Below are 19,768 nucleotides of genomic sequence, written 5' to 3'. Positions count from 1 at the left end.
ATTTCTGCGTACCGGTTGTAACCACTGCTACCTTTTCAAGTTATGTACAGGTGACTTTACCTTCTTAAGAGGAAACTTTTACTCGGGCCCAACTCCGCGCGGCCTACTCAAATACATGTAAAATGAAACAATGCTTTTCTGAGATAATCCGTGGACTAATTTTAATGAAATTTGTTGCATTTGAGAGAGAAAGTTAAATTCTAGTTGCTGTTGGAAGCGGAAATTTAATTTGTGGGCTGAATAGTGCGAAAACATTTTTTAAATATTCGAAAGTTCGAAAAAATATACGCACGAAGTTTATAAATTAGTAGCTCTGCATCAAAAACAGATATCGTAATTCTGTAAGCGGCATCCATTAGACCATTCAAAGCGGACAAATTCGATATGTCAATTTATATTTTACATATTTTTTTTACGTTTTGTGGAAGGGTTCTGCAAAAGCTGTGTTTCCATATTACTGAATTTTTTACATGCACGTGTAACATATCAATTTTGTGCGTTTTATATGTACTATCAGATCCAACTCACCGACTTGTGATATTATTTTTCCTTGCTTAGTTACGAAGTTGTAAACATGGTAGTTTCGTTTTCTGAAAGGTTGCGATTTTTTACAACTTTTAATAAAGAATTGTTGACCAAATCAAAAATAGGAAACCGACAGTCACTAGGTTTTAGGTTTTATCTTAACTGCATGAAACTTCGTCAAATTTGGTGCAGTGGTTGCCGAGAAAAACCAACTCTCATTTTACCTATATTTATAGAAGAGCCCCCGAGCTAAAGCTTCCTCTTAAAAGCCTTCAAATCTGCGTATATTTCTGCTCACTTGCGTTTGTCAGGTAATTGAGTGCTTTTGCTATTTACATGTGTTTTTATCGGCTTTACTCCCTAAATTGCTTCGTAAAAGTGTTCGCTTTCTTTTATCTCCCACATCACCCGGCCTGGTTTGGTTTCCAAAAAGCATCTGGCGATTTTGTCAAATAAGTTATTTTGTCGTCCACCTATCATGACTTTACACTGAACGAGGCGCTCGACATGAACTACGAGTGGAATACAGGCGCTTTCGAGGGCACTCCGATACCGAAGGCCAATACAAATGCTTCGGAGAGGTGGCGAACATCGAGGAGTATTTCAGCTTCGTCAGGTACCCATGTCGATAGCGATGGTCGAGTGGGTGGCCTCCATGGCAGGAAACACCTAGTTGGTGCCTTTGCACTGAGCCGATTGGTTCGTTTGCACCAAGCTTACACAAATGTCTAACCCCACCACAGTTTCCTTTTTTTTCGAAAAACGTTATGTATAGACTTGTGAATTCGCACTTCATTTAGCATGCCCAAAGCAATTCATTGCGTAAAGCAAATCAAATTATTCATCATTGCCGCTTAGTTTTCGGCACGGCGAGCAGATGAGTACGGACGAAGCCTACTGCGCAACCCGTCTCCGCACTGAAGGCTGGGAATCAGCGTAGCTTAGTAGCATAGCCCAACAAAAGCAGGAAGAGTTTGCGCCGTCGGGACAGGACGGGCTATACTGCATGAAAGACGACCAGCGCTGGGGTGCCACTGCTTGGACATAACCTTAAAAAGAGTTAACTCTGGGATTTTAAATGCGGAAGCCCCACGCTGATTATGAGGCATACCTTAGCGTGAGGATTAATTTTGATCTCTGGGGTTTAGCGTAACACCCACCGATGCCATGTTGGCTTAACTGCCGTGCTTGAAGACCTCACAAACAATTGGGCCATAGTAATTTTTCCAGGAAAGTGCATACCTTTTGTGGTATATACATCGTGTTTTTGTCTTAGCTGTGCCTAATTTTTAAAAATTGCCTGTGGCAGGTAGCAGAATTCTAATCATTGCTCTAAATTACTCGAAGAGTCAGCCATTACTTCTATTAGAAACCAATATACTCAGTTCAATAATTAACTTAATTACGATCATGATATTTAAATTATTTATTTTACGTCACGTTTTTCAAATTTGCGAATTTAAGTCTAACCGGGGGGGCGGGGGGGGGGGGAGCTTCAAAGAAAGCGAAGTTCGCGCAGCCCTGTACGACCTCAACTTTAAATCCGCTGCCGGTCCTGATGGCATTTCCAATAGGCTGTTGAAAAATATGGACGATGATTCTATAAAATATTTAACAAAGTATTTCCACGAACTCTGGAAAAACGCTGATTATCAGAAGGAATGGAGAATTGCTAACACAATTTTTATTCCCTAACCAGGCAAGCAACTCAATCTAGATAACCTAAGACCCATATCGTTAACATCATGTCTGGGCAAAACCATGGAGCATGTACTCAATAGACTGACTAAGTATGTAGAAAACCGAAATGTTCTTCTGCATATAACCTGATCGGTTTCCGTGCTGGACGTTCGACTCAAGATGCAATGCTTTTAATCAAACATTACCTTATTCTTGCGAGCCCGCTACATACGAGAGCTCTCCTAGGCCTAGATGTAGAAAAGGCCTTTGATCACATCAAGCACAGGGCCATATTGGATACCCTCACGGAGATGGGATTGGGTAAGCGATTGCACAATGTAGTCAAAGCCTTTCGCTGTGGCCGTTCTGCTGGTCTCAGTTTAGGCGAACTTCAATCGACAACCCTGGAACTTGGGAATCGTGGAACACCACAAGAGTTTGTCCTATCTGCCATGTTATTTAATTTGGCAAAGTCAAAAGTAGCTCGAGGTCTCGCGCAGATTGAGGGTATCCACATTGCAATATATGCAGATGATGTAACAATCTGGAGTGCCGAAGGTAATATTGGACAAACAGAGACCAAACTACAGTAAGGCATTTATGTGGTGGAAACAATACTTGAGGGCATGGGACTGAAGTGCTCTGCTAAAAAATCAGAACTATTGGTACTACGGAGCAGTAAGCCTGGGCGCAAGCCGAACGGATATATACCAGGGGAAGAACCCCGCACTAACATATACGCCAAGAATGGAGAACCAATTAGGCAGGTGGAGACTATTAGAGTGCTATGACTTTTCCTGCAAGCGAAGGGATCTAATTGCAGGATGATACAACATATGTCTAACAAGTCAGAAGAAGTCATTATTAGGCTTCTGCGTAGAGTTACCAACAAGCATAAGGGGCTAGGAGAAGACAGTGCCATAAGATTGGTACACGCATTCGCCTTTTGCCACTTCTCGTACGTGGCAGGCATGCTACAATGGACACAGGCTGATAAGAACAAGCTAAACGCTTTAAATAGACGACTTATAAAAACTGCACTAGGACTTCCCACCAGCACGGCCAATGATAGCCTATCGTGCCTAGGGCTGCATAACACATTGAAGAGATAGCTGAGGCTCAACAGGTGGCCCACCAGGAGAGACTAATGGGGACACGACCTGGGAGGGCGCTAATTGAAGAAATTGGCGTAGAAATTAACAACCACACCAACGAAGAAGAATTATTAACAGAATTGCAAGCGGGACTATGAGAAACAATAATGACGACCCCGTTCTCTAGGAACATGCACCCGACACATAACCTAGAGAGACGAAAGGCAATTGCGAAGGCACTCCTTCAAGACATAGATCAACATAAGCAGCAGGTGGTGTTCGTTCATGCTGCCTGGGTTAAAAATAAGGATGCGCATGCCTCCGCTGTTGTAGACACTCAAGGTAACATACGGGATGCCATCACCGTCTGTACCAAGGACCCCACAGTAGCAGAACAAGTAGCAATCGCCTGAGCCATCCGGGCGAATCGGTGGACACATATTTACAGCGGCTCTAGAACAGCCATACGCAACTTTACTTACGGATTTGTGACACGGATAGCAACAAGATTACTAGAGAAGGTCAACAATGAGAGGATTGAAATGCGCTAGTTTCCTGCACATCTGGGAGTGGTGGGCGGAGCTCGGAGAAACCTCAATGAGGTGGCAAGTGGCAAAAGAAGCAGCACGAGGACTTTCTAGCCGTGCTCTTCCAGACCGAGCAACTTACACTTCACACGGGCAATAAGTAGCACCCCCCCAAGAAAATGCGAAATGACCGTATTTCTTTCATGTATGACGCAACCTCAGTGAAAACAGAGAAGCAGTTCTAACAATATGAAAAAAAATAACCGTAGAGTTATCCTATAGCCAAGTAACGCTACCTTAGACTTATGCATGCCCATCTCGTCACCAGTAGGGATATTAAAGGTGATGTGCTGCGGTGCGCCGTCTAATCAAAGTGCACAAGCTTTGAGCTCCAATGATACGATGTGTTAACAGCAACTGCCATGAAGGCGTAAAGGGGCGGGCAACGACGTAGTTGCTCACGTATGTGTTACTGGAAAAGTTTTTATGCGGACACTCCAGCTGCATTCGCGCTCTCGGCGTCATTTACCGCTTGAGCTCTGATGTGTTACGTCGCGCATACATATGGGCGTTTGTGTCCGTCTGTGTTTGTCCCGGCGATGAGCCGCCTACTTCGGACTAGTTAGGAGGACTCAGAACGGGTGTGTACATCGCACACAGGGTTCGTCTGATGTACACGGTGCCGTATGATGAAGCCCTGGCACAGAATGCAACATCCCAAAAAGAAAAGCACTTCCTAGCAATGACAACGCTTCACGAGACATTGGCCACAGCATACAACATGGTATGCACCTGTATAACGACAGGTGCAAGGAACGCGAATAGATATGCGTGTACATATCGTCTCGTGGAATGGTGAAGCTGAAAACCGTCTAATGCACCCTCAAGCGTGTCGATACTTGATAACAAGCTCACGCCGGGTGCCAATAAACAATAGAGCTAACTAATATGTCTACCAGCAGTATACGTATGCACCGGAAGAAATGCCGGAATGCTATTGCATGACTTTAAAAACCATCTTTCTATTACTTCGAGCTAAACATGTACCTCATAGCGAAGAAGCCATATATTTCAATATCACTTTTACTTGTGCTACTCAAATCTTGGGCCGTAGGGTATGTGGCCTCTGAATATGTACCCATTCGCCAGTCATGGAGAATGGCCATCTATCTGAAACAAGTTCTGCAGCATGTTTTAGTGTAGATACACATGTGCACTAGTTTGTCTACACTATGAATGCATCCGGACCAAAAAGATTCCTCCGCCTGTGCTTACAAGATGAACTGTCTTTGTACTCGAATTGGACGTGCATAACACCTAACGCCACGTGTGTCTATTGCAAGAGTCGCTCTGTGAACCTTTGTAACCTTCTCAAAAAAATTTTTAATGAGACTGGGAAACCAGCCTCATTACCAGGGAAAACAGAGGCGTAGAATTGTTTATTACTTTTTATTTATAACATGGAAGAGCATGGAAAAGACGTGATCTTTTGCGTAGTGCAACAACCTCGACAGACACTTGAACGAGAGGGATGAGACTGTGTGCTAGCTCCGTTCCCCTCGGCAGCTAAAGGAGCGTCCGTGTTTGAGACCATTTGTCGGGCCCACTTTTCCCCACGGCGAGCACAGCAAGCTCTGCCGCCAGCTAGGGCGAGCCCAAATGCCGACAATGACAAGCAACCCATTGCTGGCAATGTCTTCCAGGCTCACACCACTTGCAGGAACCACACAGCGTCACCATCCCCGCCGGCCCAAGATGTCACGTAACGTTGAGCTTTCATGTGCATGCAAGTCGGCGCTACGTCATCACAAAGCAAGTGCGACTGACACACTCCAGCAAATACACTCTTTACAACAGGCAAGCCAAACGTGGAATAATGGTCTGGCTCCGCGCGTTTTCTTTCTGCGACGGGAATCAAACTGCAGGCGAGCAATAACTCGGCCACTTGCGATATTTTTTTTGTCCACGCGCGCACGCGGGTACATTTTTTATTCTGTAGTGCAAATATTCAGAAAAGCATTTGTACGTTATCGGATCAAAACTGAAGAAACAAATTACGCGATCTGAACAAACTACCATGGTGGGAGCAGGTCGCAAGCAGGAATTTTATATGCGAGCACGCACGCCTATTTCAAACGAAGTTGTTGCCGGCACAGTTAACGTCTACAACAGCCTAGCGGTCGTAACGGCCCGGTTAACTTAAAATTATTAAAAATTCTATTAACTTAAAAATGATTATCCCGCATGTAAGGCGATTTGTCAGGGGCATGCTGCCCTCTGCGCGAGCTGCAAAATGTCAGGAATAATGGCAGCGACCTATCGCCGTCGAACAGCGACGAAATTCGTCCAGCGCTGATGCCCATGCGGCCGGCGTGGCGGCGTCAAATAGAGGTTCACGTGGTTAACTGATGGGGCCTGACCAGATATTTTCGTCTGGCGTGCGGCGCCAGCGGAACTAATCTACGCACGGCGACCAATACGAGCCAATACGCGTGAACGATTGCTACTACGTCATGCTATTGATTTAGGGTTCGTCTGCTTCTAATCGCAGACAAGCGGCACGACGACAAGAACATAAATTCGTCATTACATCCTAATCACGGGCGTCGTACGCTTACAATCATCATGCTTTCGGGAAAGTGTGGAATGATTTTACATTCGTGCAACTATAGTGAAATGCTGTGTCTTAAACAAAGAAGAATAAACACGACCATAGGTGGTGTGCTAAAGCAACAAGAGGTTCGGGTGAAGTAGTATAAGACATCCAACTTTCTTGCCCATGTGAAAAAATGGAGACGTGGTCATGAATTAGCATGCATCATGAACCAACGGGCCATCAAAAATCAGGCAGTTCCTTCTCGAAGAAGGCATTCACGCGATTTATGATGCCGGACTTACCTTCGATTTGCATTGTCAAGTTTTCCGATTAAAGGTGTTTTTAGCAGTAGTAGTGCCATAAAGTAGATTTCCGTGCACAATTGGCCTTAAACGACAACTGAAAGACATCCTAAGAAGGCGAAATCAGGCACACTGTTACCAAAGTTATTGAATGTGTCCGACAACGTGTCAGATTATTTGTGAAAAAGCCGCCATATTGCAGTCATATTTAGTGTAGTGGGACAGTCTCCGCTTCCCATGTTGAATGCGTTAGTTGGAAACCCGCCTGATTTTCTATCATTCTTTTGAGCAGGGACAATGATATCAAGCTTATCGCTTTTAAATTCAAGTAACAATGGTGACCCACCCCACTGCCTTTGTTATTAACTGCTGGAAATAAGTTCACATTCAATTTCAAATAATTGCTGGAAGCGGCACCACTAGCCATGCTATGCTAATGGCAGTGCTTTATTTTTCCGGCTTCCACTCGCATGGAACGATCGCCATGAAAAGTATCGGGATAAGAGTAAACGTATTAGCGATTGTAAAGTTATCTGGACATTTAAGAACCATTAAGGATACAAAAACTGCTACTTTGTCCATTGCGTACATAATAAAATGTTCTTGCGCTTTCTAGCCAGTAGAAGCAGCGAACATCTTGCGTTCTATAAGCGCTTCTTTTATTTTTTTTCATCGCGAAGTTCATCTTCAAAGTTTGCAGCATATATCCATATTTTAGGCAAAATGGAAGCATCACCCCGTGGCGGCGGAGAAAGAGGCAGCAGTATAGTCAGTAAAATCTTCGAAGGTTGACAAATAAAGCTCCGTTTTTTAGAACGTTCGCACAAATGTCACCCTTGTTATTCTGGCCGCTGTCATTGCTGGGCCTGAGTCCACTGACCATTCAATGAGAATGGTCAGTCGAGTATCTTACACCCGGGGAGTGAACGAGCGTGCAAGAAAGCGTGAGGTGCGCAGCCGCTTTCGCACCATCCTAGTGGTGTTGTCCCTTCGCTGTTGTCACATGCCGTCATATGTTACGTCAACATATGACGTCATATATGCCGTCATATGTTGTCATATGTTGTCAATATGCCATCGCGACGTCATCTCCGCCGTCTTCATTCCACCAACGGCACACCGCCGTCGTCACCGCATCGCCAACGTTATCATCGTCAAACCGTCATGCCATCTACTAAAACACGTCAACAATCATTTGTGCTTCCATGATCAATCACCGTCGTCGACGCCAGCCGTATACTTCGGAAGAGTGGTTACGGCGTTAATCCGATATCTGCGATCCGCATAAGCTATTCGCCCATTTTGATGTTTGACGTGTTCATTTTAACGAATTCGTGAACCACTACTGAAGGCAGAAAGAAAAATAAGGAAGGCCTGCAGCTGCCAAAACATACGAGTTTTGCGAGCCATAAGAAGAAGGAAAAAGTGGGGAATAGCCGTGGTTCCTACGAAGTCAAACATCTTAATTTTCATGCCGCCCTTCTCTTCTGTAGGTGAGTGAAGTTTTATTCATTCGTTCCGTGGGCGATTTTCAATGGTGTTCTTTTTCGATGCTGTTCAGACGAAACACAAGCTGCCGAAAAATACGAGCGAGGAGGAGGAAGACGAAGGCGGGAGCTCGAGGTAGGCAGTTGTGATTCTATTCATGATCACATTACTTCAGTCTGAGACTTTGCCTTTATTATTATTGTGCATTCCGAACAGGCTGTAATACACTCCGGTAGCCTAATATATATTCGTAATTGCCCCGACCACTTGCTCGGGCGTTATGCATTGGCATTCTGTTGCGCAGATCACAAAGACCAAGCTGAAGAAACGCCAGAAGATGGGAACGCTGAGCGCAGCTACGAGAACGACAGCGTCTGTGTGAATGGACCACGGCATCACCGCTGCGACCAGACCCGCGAGGAATAGTGTTCCCGGTTCGCATTTCATTCATAGCGCATTCAGCTCGGACAGAGATGGTACCGTCTGCGCTGCTGTACGAGCAGACGGAGACCGCGAAATCAGCGTCTCCCAGCAACGATGAAGGCACCAGAAAAGAGGACGAAGCAGTGCCTGGAGACGAGCTCGCCCCCAGTAACGCGCTGGACGACGAGCTCACCGACCAGGTCGTCCACCTGGAGGAGCTTCATGGGGCTCCAGATGGTCCAGTAGAGCTACCAGTGCCACAAGTCGAGCACAAGACCATGGAGCCGCGCTTGTTCGCGGAAGTCTGTGAGGACGAGTGTTTCGCGGTCGGTGAAACGGGGCACTGTAGTGAGAGCGTTACGAGATCGGAGGCTCCTGACGATGGCCTCACGATAGCCCAAGAGCCAGAAGAATTTTGCTTGCCGACTTCGTGGACAACAATGTGTCGTGGCGCTCCCACGTGGTGCCCGACAGTGGAGGAACTCCAGAACAGTGGTGAGCCGCTCTTCCTTCTGGGCCCGGACATCGACTTGGGTGAGAGCTTGTGGCCCAAGGTGCTAAACTACAGCCCGTCGCAGCTCGAAGGCGGTTTCCGACCGAGAAAGAAGCGCAGACTCAGCCGGTTTGCGCGCGACGTCAGGCGCAAGCGGATGAAACGCCGCGCCTCCAGGACCGACGAAGAGGAGGACTCTGGCTGCGAGGCCGACACTGAGTGGTCGGAGGAGGACGAGTGGGAGGAGGACGACAGCGACGACGACAACGACAACGGCAACGACAATGAGGAAGAAATGGCGTCGCTTGGTTTGTGGTGTCTGGCGTTGGCAAGCACATGCTGAAATTCATGCACTTGCAACAGTCGAAGGGAAACAGCGTCTTTGTAATGTTCCCATAATATAGGTTCGAAGCGTGTGTGCATGGGCTGCAGCTGCTGTGCAATACGTTTCTCAGCGTAATCAATGTGGAGCGAAACCAGGAAAGCTTTCCGGTTGGAGAAAAGATGAGCAAGCGGCTGCTCGAAAACTACTATCGCGGTGGCTCAAACCAGCCGCGGTATTACTTGAGACGAACCCTCGCTAGAAAGCTTTTCGGGAAGCTCTGCTTTCCTGTTCACTTACCGGATGTCTTAACAAGAGTAGGCTCTTTTACAATGGCGTCAAAGATGCACTTGCTAAATAAAACTGAGAAAAGTGGTATTTCTTGTAAACGAATGCATAAAGTGCTCTATATCACCGATTCAGTGAGAATGATTAGCTAGAATTGTCACGTGAAATTGTTTGAAAGTGTGTAGCGGGACCAATGATAACAAATGAATGGGAGCCACGCGGAGGCCAGGTTGATATAAAGAATCATGTGCTTGCTGCATGTACATGTGCAAATCGTGTTGTTTAATCGCAAACGTCTACGGCTTGAGTCATTTCCTGGTGCTACATCGGGCTAACTTCCATTTTTTAATATTTGGTCATACGTGGCGTCCCGTCTGTGTGGTGGAAGATGTGAAAGTAGCAAGCGTCCGTTGAAGCTGTGACCGATCCGTCCGAGTGGATTGAGCCAGTTGACTGAAGAACAACAAACAACCAGCCTACCTTTAATTTATCTCTGTTTTTCTTGCGATAACAATGAAATGGACACTCCAGGTGCATTTCTACCATCGCTGTCGGCGTCGCCGTTAGGTTACGTATAAAGTCCTAGTCTGATAAAATCGTCGCCGCACGCCGTATGCCGCATGCTGCCGCGGTCATCGAGTGAGATGTGTCCGTTTGCTGGCGCGCGCGTGACACCGTGCTTGTTAATTTAGTTAGCATGCCTATATCTATTATTTTAAACGGGCGATAAAACTACTATTCTTACTTCGTATAGCTAGCTGTCCACTAATTTGCTGCCGCAATCGATGCTTCGCCTTTCAGGCGAAACTGCATGTTTCGTCACTATTTCCATTTCAATTAAGAAGAAAGAAACTGCCAGCCTTCTCCTGCTTGGTACTGTCTGGAAGTAAGCAGTAATGAATTGAAACTTCCGCCAATATACTAGCCTAACAATCTTGATATATTTACAGACATAACTCATGAAGAAGGCATCACTGACCATGATATCACTGGGTGCGTTAACTTTTGCGTTATCAAAAGGACACTTACCAAAAAGGAAATATGCGGCTGGTAAAGCCGATTTTGACGCAATTAATACAGTATTAACGGCTTCTTCAGATCGATTTCTGCGTAAGTCTCATGCGCGCTCTATTGAACAGAACTGGGTCCTGTTTAAAGCCACCTTAAGTCATCTTATCGAGAAGTTCATTCTTATGTTATCAATTTCCTGCAAAAGTAGTTCTCCTTGGTTTATCAACAAGCTTCGGCAGCTCAATGACAAAGAGAAGAGACCGCACAGGCAGGCCAAAGGGAAGTGCATATTATAAATACAAAGCATGTGAAAAGGCTTATAAGGCATTACTAAAACCTATTCGCCATAACTTTTTTTTCTCATGACTTATCATCCACGGTAAAAAAATAATACTCGTCAGTTATGGCATGTGGTGAACGCTGGAGTTGTGCTGACATCAGTCTTACTTATTCTAGTGGTATTCCTATCCCCGATTCAAATTGCACGGAACTTCTTAACGATACATTTGCAACAATTTTCACTCACGAAAACGTTAACTCATTGCCTTCATTAAGCGCAATAGTGGGAATCGCTATGTACAAGACAGTCATCAGTGAGCCTTGTGTTTTATCTCTACTAAACTATCCTGAAATGTCCTCTAGTGCCGATCGTCTAGGCTTCAATAATAAAATCTCAACGATTGCATCGGACAGTATTCGTTCCATGTTAACTGCTCTATTTGCCCAGTCACGATCAACTGGCTGCATTCCTAATTACTGGCGCATAGCTAATATATTGCGCATTCTTAAATCAGGTGATCACGCTTCTTTGCTTAATTATCGTCCCATCTCCTTAACCTGCACTATTTGTAAATTACTTGAACATATCATACACAGTAAAGTCATCCATTTTCTTGATGACTGTAACATCATTTTCAAGCATCAGAGTAGTCTTCTCAAGGGCTACTCATGCGACAGCCAACTTGCCGGATTTATTAACGACATACATACACTGATATACGCTGGGTTCAAGCTGACGCAATATTTTTTTCAATTCAATTTCAATTCAAGTTTATTTGCATCTATACATGTACAGATGACAGGAGTACAGCCAAAAAGCCAAATGAATTCGGCTTGACGGGGTCTGTACCCCCTACATGACTGTAGGGGGTACAGACCCTATTTTTCAGAGGCATTTGATCGTGTTCCACACAAGAGGTTCTTACATAAACTTTCACAACTTAGCGTTCACGCCAATATAGCTACATGGATCACCGATTTTCTCTCAGTTAGAATTCAGTGTACCTCAGTTAACAATTCTAACTCATGTCTTACTGATGTTACGTCTGGAGTTCCTCAAGGTAGCGTACTTGGATCTTTACTCTTTCTAATCGGTATTAATGATTAGACAGTTGCGTGACGTCAAAAATCTGACTATTGCAGTTGATTGTGCAGTTTACGAGAGTGCAACACGTAACACTAATAGCCACTTACTGCAAACTGACAAAGACGCGATATATGCACGGTGTAATGTCTTTCAGCAATAGGCCACGAATTCCTACCACTTACTCCCTTGATAACAACGATGTAGAACTCGCCACAACTTACTGATACCAATGGTACAACTGGCGTCAATTTTCAGTCAAACTTATCATGGAATAATACCCTTGCCGTTGCCTCCACCGACCGTACTCTCAGACTTCTTAAACATAAATTAAAAGAAGCCCGAATACATAAAAAAACTTGTATACGCCATATTAATTCATCCCAAACTAGAATACGCTTCTGCCATTTGGGATCCCGAACTTATATCATCAGTAACATTGATGCCTTTCAAAACGATGCTGTGCGATTTATATTTTCTGATTATTCACGTTCCACCACCGTCACCTCATTAAATAATAAAGCTGAGTTGGAAAACTTATCACTCCGCCGTAAAATTTCCCGCTATCACTTTTCCATAAGGTTTATCACCAGTCTTCATGATAATTTCTTTCAGTCACCACAACTCAGCTTTCCACGTCGTGACCATCCATGTAAAGTCAAACGCTTTAAGTGCCAGTTATCACATTATGCATATTCATATTTACCACGCACAATAACCGAATGGAACGCCTTACCACCAGACATTGCTACTGCACCCGACTTAGTTTCAAGATTTAATTAGCCCACGACTTGTCGCCTAATCTTATTATTATTATTATTATTATTATTATTTTGGGACTTCACAGTGTTTCTTCTTTTTTTCTCTTGCTGTCTGTGTTTGGCTTTCATTACAGTTACCTTATGTTCTCGTAATATGTACTGATGTTTTCTTTGCAATATTTGTGATTCATCTTGTATAATACTTATGTTTTTCACTCTATTATTATTTTGCACTTCTTTTGTAACAGTACCCCTTATAAGTACAAACTGGGACCAATGCCTGCAACCCCCGCGTCCTCCCATGTGCTCGTAATGAGGGCCTTTGGGGGTATTTTCAATAAAATAAATAAATAAATAAATAGATAAATAAATAAATAAATAAATAAATAAATAAATAAATAAATAAATAAATAAATAAATAAATAAATAAATAAAATATCAGTGATTTTGGTAGAACTGCATCATGAGCAGTGAACGCTCCACCGCCGCTATCGAATATAAGCATCCAGCGATGTCTAATAGGTTACGGAACTGTTCTGTGTTTTCGGATTTGTGGCCACCGGCTCCTAGCAGAATGCCAAATTGAGTAAAGACTTAAAAAAACACTATTATGACCTCCCTTGATCAGGAGGCACAGTCAGCCTGCTGTAATTTCTAGTGGTGATACATTCATAAAGAAATCTCCATCGTTGGAGCCGAGCTTGAATAACGCGAGTGCAAACGCTTTTAACATTCTCCTCCCACTACAGCCGACCCTTGCACACGTTCAATGTTTGCAGCGGAGACGGTCTGGAACACTAAATTGAAGACTATGGCAAATAGCGTTAATCGCACGTTTATATAACGATTTATATAAAAACGGTGTAGCAGCATGTTTGGACGTTTGCAATGTGGTCCTGTTAGTAACGCATCTTGAATAGGTTGCCGCAGCGCAAATGAAACGCAGGACAGCAGAAGGCACACACGGACACACACTGCGCTAGGGCCGTGCTTGTCCCTGTGCCTCTTTTGTCTTATCTTTTATGCGCACTATGGTAAACCTATGCAGCGTGAGTGGATGTAGGATTAACAACAGAATGATTCAGATCTCAAGTGGTGAAGTACAGCATTTGCAGCTTTTCTTATTTTTTTGTTGGATTATGAATGGTCGCCTACCTACAGAGCTTTTTCATGACGTCACAGCCCTTTTTATCGCAAACAAACACTTTTTGTTTAGGTATCGCTTTGCGATTGTGCACGGGTCAGGTATCTTGCCGCAGGGAATGGACACCAAGGCCGCTATCTTGTACGCATTCGACGAGCGGACATTCGGTTTCGCCCCACGCGATTGGCCTAATCCGCGATATCAAATGTTTACAATATCGATACCGCATATATACAGAAAAGATAGTAATCCTATAAAGTTAAATTACCATCAAGTGTGTTGGAAGAAGAAAAAAATTTATTGAAGAGTAGTCGGGCAGTTCTTGCTGTGGTGGCCTCAGGTGGGGGCTCGAGTTCCTTGGACCCGGGCGGCATCTTCGGCTTGCCGGAACATCTTTTAAAATTTATAGGCTGCGAATATCACAAAGTAAATAATTCTAGTAGTCAACAACACGTCGCGAAATTGTATTTAAACGTGTTACTACGAGTGTAAAAGCGTTTTAGCTAAGCTTACAATAACTGCCGGTCAAAGTTCGTTTAGCAATACATAAGTACTCGTAAGTACTGACAAACAAGTTCGAGATCGAGTCAAGAATCGCGCAAGGAGCTATGGAACGAAAAGAGTTTAGGTGTAACGTTAAAAGCCTTGAAGTGGGTGGTGGGGATATAATAGCAGATGCCGATAGCCGATACTCTAGCTGACGTTTCGAGAAAAAACTCAGTGCTCTTCTACTCTGTGAAGAAGGATGGCCAGTGAAGGCGTGTGTGTGGGACCCTTAATGGCAAACTGCACCTCTACTGCGGGTTGGCCTGGCGTTGCACTATCTTCGGGATTTTTTTCTACACGCGGACACCATTGTGGCCCTTGACAGCTTCGCCATTAAAATGAAGCTGGGCAGGCAGTGTAATGCGTAGCGGGGATAATAGATGGTCCATTAGAGTACAGAATGGTTGCCAAGGGAAGCGCTGCCGAGGACGTCAGAAAATGAGATGGGGTAATTAACTTAGGAAACTAGCAGGCGCAAGTTTGAATCAGCTAGCGAAAGACAGAGGTAATTGGAGATCACTGGGATAGTCAATCCTGCAGTGGCCATAAAAATGAGCTGCGGGTGCTGATGATGACGAAGCAGGTCTTCCTATCACTGCCGTCTGTTACAATTCCTACGAGTTGTATACAATATGCCACGCTGTTAAATATATCAAATGGTTTCTTTTTTTCTATTTAACTTCAACGTAATTTTTAAAAGGTTTTATAGAGTACAGCATGATGCCAACACTTGCGGTGAAATACCTGGAGGAGCGGGAATTTTTGGCCCAGCATAATGCAATGTCAAGGTGGTTTGTGAAAGAAACTCAGAAAATAACGTTTTCTGAACGATTTACTTTAGGACGCAAGTTCTATTTGCGAAAACAAAAAAGAAATAAAGGATCAGAACAGTAGTAATGTCTTCTCAGCAAGAATCGTAAGGCAGCAGCGCCTTTGAAATATCCGTGCTGAAAATCGGCTAGATATAGTAAATTGTCCTTCCAGCTATAATCGTAGCGAACTGCTTTACACACGCAATTCGCAAAATTTCAACTGAAACACCAAATTACTGCGTGGGAAACTAAGTTGGAATATCTCGTGCGCACGATGTGAGCCCTACGAGTATACTTTTAAGCAGACGTGTCTTTACTACGGCCGGTCATCAGTCTCCCTAATTTAAACGTGTGCAGTAAAGTGAGTAGCAAGTAAGTGTGCTGCTGAAAATTTCCGTTCTACTACCTGGACATTCAAATTCCTTATTCAGATAATTTCTACCTCTTCCAGGTTGGAACTCCAAAGCGGAAACAGTGCTATCTGCCACAGGCAATAAAAAAAATTGTGTTCGAGCTAAAAACAAATAAGATACTATATCTCCATTTCGAGTGATGGGGCCCATAGCTGGCTAATGGTTAGCTGGTTAGCTGGCAAACAGACCTACCACCATTCCGCGTCATAAAGACACCATATCGCTGTCCGCGCAGGCGATGTCACATTTACCATCGTAAGGAATGACGCTACTGAGTTATTCGGGTCTGTACTTTTTTTGGTGTAACCACGAGTTCAGGTGATCTTTCTTATGTTTTATGTGACGCATATGACAGAAAAGTATTAGTAATAGCTCCTGGCTGGATAGATACAGAAATTTTTGTTTCAGTCAATGAAGGATGCGAAAAGGAAGTGGGGCGAAAAAAAAAAACCGCAGTGGACATGAATTGCACCATGCAGTCACAAGTAAAAAGGTCAATACAAGGTCGAGTCAAATGTACAAGTGAAAGTACGTTTTCTTTGTATATGCATGTATATATGTATGTAAATGTGACTACTTTACTTCTTTCAAAAAAAATATGGCAGCGGTTGTTGCTACTGGCAGCAGCCGAAGATTTTAAATACATTGCGGCACGTTTAGGCAAGCAAGATCTAGGTAAAAGGCGGCGTGTCGCAAACAACTGAAAGTTATGTTTTCAAATCTGCTTCAGAAGCATTGAATTGAAATGTGGGCCTAAATTGACTAAATAAATAGATAGTCCATTATTCAGTGGAAACTGTAAATATTGAGAACTGAAAGCAATATTGGAGCCTTTGATCTGCTGGACGTCTCTAACAACATCCAGTTGGTTTTATACATGGCAAAGTTTTTCCTTTCTTCGCCTTCTTCAGTGGTAGCTGGGACATCGAGCAAATATATTTGTGTGTTTTCTTTTTTTGTGACCATAGAGCCCGTGATGTATACGTCCTATCGTGTAGTGCTTTCGTTTTGCCAGTTTTTCATTCCTAAATATAATCAGCTGCCAACGGCCCACGACTCGCTGCTGTGATAGATAGAACGTTGGAAATGCGTCCCACGTGAAATCTTTATGTGGCATCGTCCGGCTTTGTCGATCGAGAAAATCGATAAGAAAAGAAGTGTAGCTTCGTATTCCCGGCACCAGTTAAAGTTGATTGTTTCGAATTCTTTTCATACATGTACTTTTTTTTCTTATTACTTCGGGCATCTGGAACATCAAAGGAAAGCCGCCGACTTCGACCAGTTAGTGACCCGCTGGCACGTTCGATTGTGCTGTGGATGACGGGTTTGTTTACAACCTCGATTTTTTACCTTATATGACTCCCGAAAGTTTTAGTTCCAACGCTAGCGCGTTGGAAGTTAGGAGCAGTATCAAAAGTTATTCATTCGTGTTTAGTTTTTTTCTTTCTCCTCAGGCTCGTAACATTATTCATGCTGGCCGTTTTTTCTTTTTTACGTGTAAGCCAATTTGCATTCACCGCTTACACTTTCTCTCTGTGCATTCCACGGAGCTCCTGTAGACTTTCTGTAAAAAAAAAATTCTTGCATTTTCACGGGCCAAAGCCATGATATCAAAGGATGCCGCAATGGGCCAGGATTCCCGATTACTTTTCATCGTCTGGGGAACTTTAAGGTGATTCTAAATCTGAGAACACGTATTCTTGCATTTGGCCCGAGCCTATTGGGGACGCGTGTGTTAAACATAAAAACTGAATCGAGTGTTGGACTAGTTTGTGGGGGACCATTTCAAAACGTGGCGGCCCGAGGAATGTTTCGAAAAAAAAAGAGATAACACAGACGATTCCATGTTCTCTGCACCCGTGACAAAGTGCCACTGTGTTTCAGGAGCTAAAAGTAATGCACGCTGCTACGCCCGAGAACGTTGGTCACTGGCTGGCATCTGCTCCTGGACGCTCCTTTTTCTTAACGATTCCTGCACAGCAGGAGAGCCGCGCCACGTTCTTCATTATTGCTTGCATCTTTATGGGAGCCCTAAACGCTGAAAGAGAAGCCCACAAGACAGGTGATCGCTTACAAATGACGGTTATATTGAGAACAAAAAGCACAGACAGTGAACATGCGCAATCCCACAACATAACCAAAGCGTTGGCGAGCAAATAAAATTTTCACTTGCCGCGCCTGTTCTTTGCGCTGAACTTTGCACCATGACGGGTGGAGACCCACTGGACACCTTGTGCGGAAGAGGTGTCAGTTTCGAGCTGCAAGTTGGGATGTGGGGGTCGCAGGCCAGGAAATGGGGCTGCTTATGGCAAATCAACCGAAGGCACGGTGATCTAAGCGATCAGTCGAGATCGTCGATCACCTCACCCCAAAGCTCGCCCCGCACTAACAACTCGGAGATACAATCCTGACCACAGCGAGCCGCATAGTCTATTTGCACTCGATCTACTCGATGACTTTCGCGATACAGGCGCAGGTGGGATGAGAAACTCTGAGCCCGTTCAATGCGAGATGTGTGATGACTACCACAGTTACATCAAAGACAACAAGTTTCATATCAGCGTTCTCAACAAAGAGTCTCTAAGCACTCTAAGGAATTACATCTTCATCTGTGCGCACCAGTCAACCAGGAAACGCATCGTCATCTTTTGCAGCGCTCAAAGTTGTATCGTTTTTCTAAAAAAAAGCTGCGATTAAAGCGCTGACTCGCATTATAGCCAAAACGGCAAGCTTACAACGAGAAAATGTGGTATATTTAGAGTCTAAAGGCCATCTGTGTATTGTTCATCAACTATTTTTTAAGGGGACCACTGGGGTCGGAATGCTTGCAATTATAGTTAAACACGATGAACAAAAAAGAAGAAACGGAAAAGAGACGGACACCAGTACAAACGCAGTCATTACATTTTCTGTGGTGTTTTGCATGTCCGCGAGATGTTAAATGCCAGTGATCACTGAGTATTACAACACCACGTCGCTTCTTTGAAATTATTTTACGACGTGCAATCAAATTGCCACAAAGCGTTCTAGGCATCCTTAAGTCAGGGCATAGGCGGAGGTTTAGAGAACGGATGCGGAAAACCAACAAAGTAACACCCACGTAGGAGGACTCAAAACAACGACCAAGGAGAATTAATTATCTTGACACTGAGAAGCATGTTGTGTCACAGGATATGTAAAGTTACGTTCAATTATTTCTGGATATCGTGTTGTTTCAAGCAAGCTCTCATGCGGTATAAACGAGAGCGCATACTTTTCACTGCGTCTTATATACGGTCACTGCCCCTCTGGGGGACTTCTGTAAGTGGTGTCCTATAAAAAAGTATGAAACATGCAATTTCTTGCATATATCCAACTCTTGACATGCCATGAAGCCAGCATGCCATCTCATTATGCAATCACTACAACCGATTTTGATTTTGTGATTTAGGAAAACCTTTTATGTTAAACGGCTGCGCATATGCTTGTTGCTAAATAGTTTTCCCGTAGTGCGTCATTTACTGGAAGTTCACGAGAGAACTACCACTACGGCCTCACCGCGATGGCATGGCAAATAATACATGACCACTGTGTGACGAAGAAATCGTGACGATGGTGGCCTGATGAGTCGGATGACAAAGCCTGATTATCGACGATACAAAGACCATGACGGAATCACAACCGCAAACCGAGTGAGCCAACATATTAGACAACTTGGTCTACTGAGCCTGCGTAGAAGGCGTGAGGATGACGGCACGATAAGAATCAGATGACGAAGCGGAATGACAGCGATGGAATTACCATGATAGTCTTACAACCTTGAGCACGAGCAACCATATAGCCCATACCTAGCGTAGGGGCTATATATATATATATTGTCATATCATAAGAAGCCAACAAACACTGACACCAAGGACAACACAGGGGAAATTACTTGTGTTTAATAAATGAAACAAAGAAACGATAAATTAATGGAAATTAAAGTCGATGAAAAAACAACT

General features: G+C 44.0%; 1 protein-coding gene across 1 annotated transcript; it reads left to right on the top strand.

Annotated features, from left to right (window-relative positions):
* The first annotated feature begins 8,159 nt into the window (after nucleotides 1-8,159).
* Nucleotides 8,160-9,546, top strand: LOC135907829 (uncharacterized). Its single transcript, XM_065439588.1, has 3 exons — nucleotides 8,160-8,217; nucleotides 8,286-8,347; nucleotides 8,517-9,546. The coding sequence occupies exon 3, from the start codon at nucleotides 8,686-8,688 to the stop codon at nucleotides 9,469-9,471; it is 786 nt and encodes a 261-aa protein (XP_065295660.1). The 5' UTR covers nucleotides 8,160-8,217; nucleotides 8,286-8,347; nucleotides 8,517-8,685; the 3' UTR covers nucleotides 9,472-9,546.
* Nucleotides 9,547-19,768: the final 10,222 nt, after the last annotated feature.

This window comes from Dermacentor albipictus, chromosome 6 (genome assembly GCF_038994185.2).
Source record: "Dermacentor albipictus isolate Rhodes 1998 colony chromosome 6, USDA_Dalb.pri_finalv2, whole genome shotgun sequence".
In the NCBI taxonomy this organism is placed as follows: Eukaryota; Metazoa; Arthropoda; class Arachnida; order Ixodida; family Ixodidae; genus Dermacentor; species Dermacentor albipictus.
Note: the sequence above shows the minus strand (reverse complement) of the source record. Positions and strands in the feature narration are given on the sequence as shown.

Bases quoted from the DNA above. Each gene is read 5' to 3' on its own strand.
- LOC135907829 (XM_065439588.1), top strand. From the start codon at position 8,686: ATGGTACCGTCTGCGCTGCTGTACGAGCAGACGGAGACCGCGAAATCA.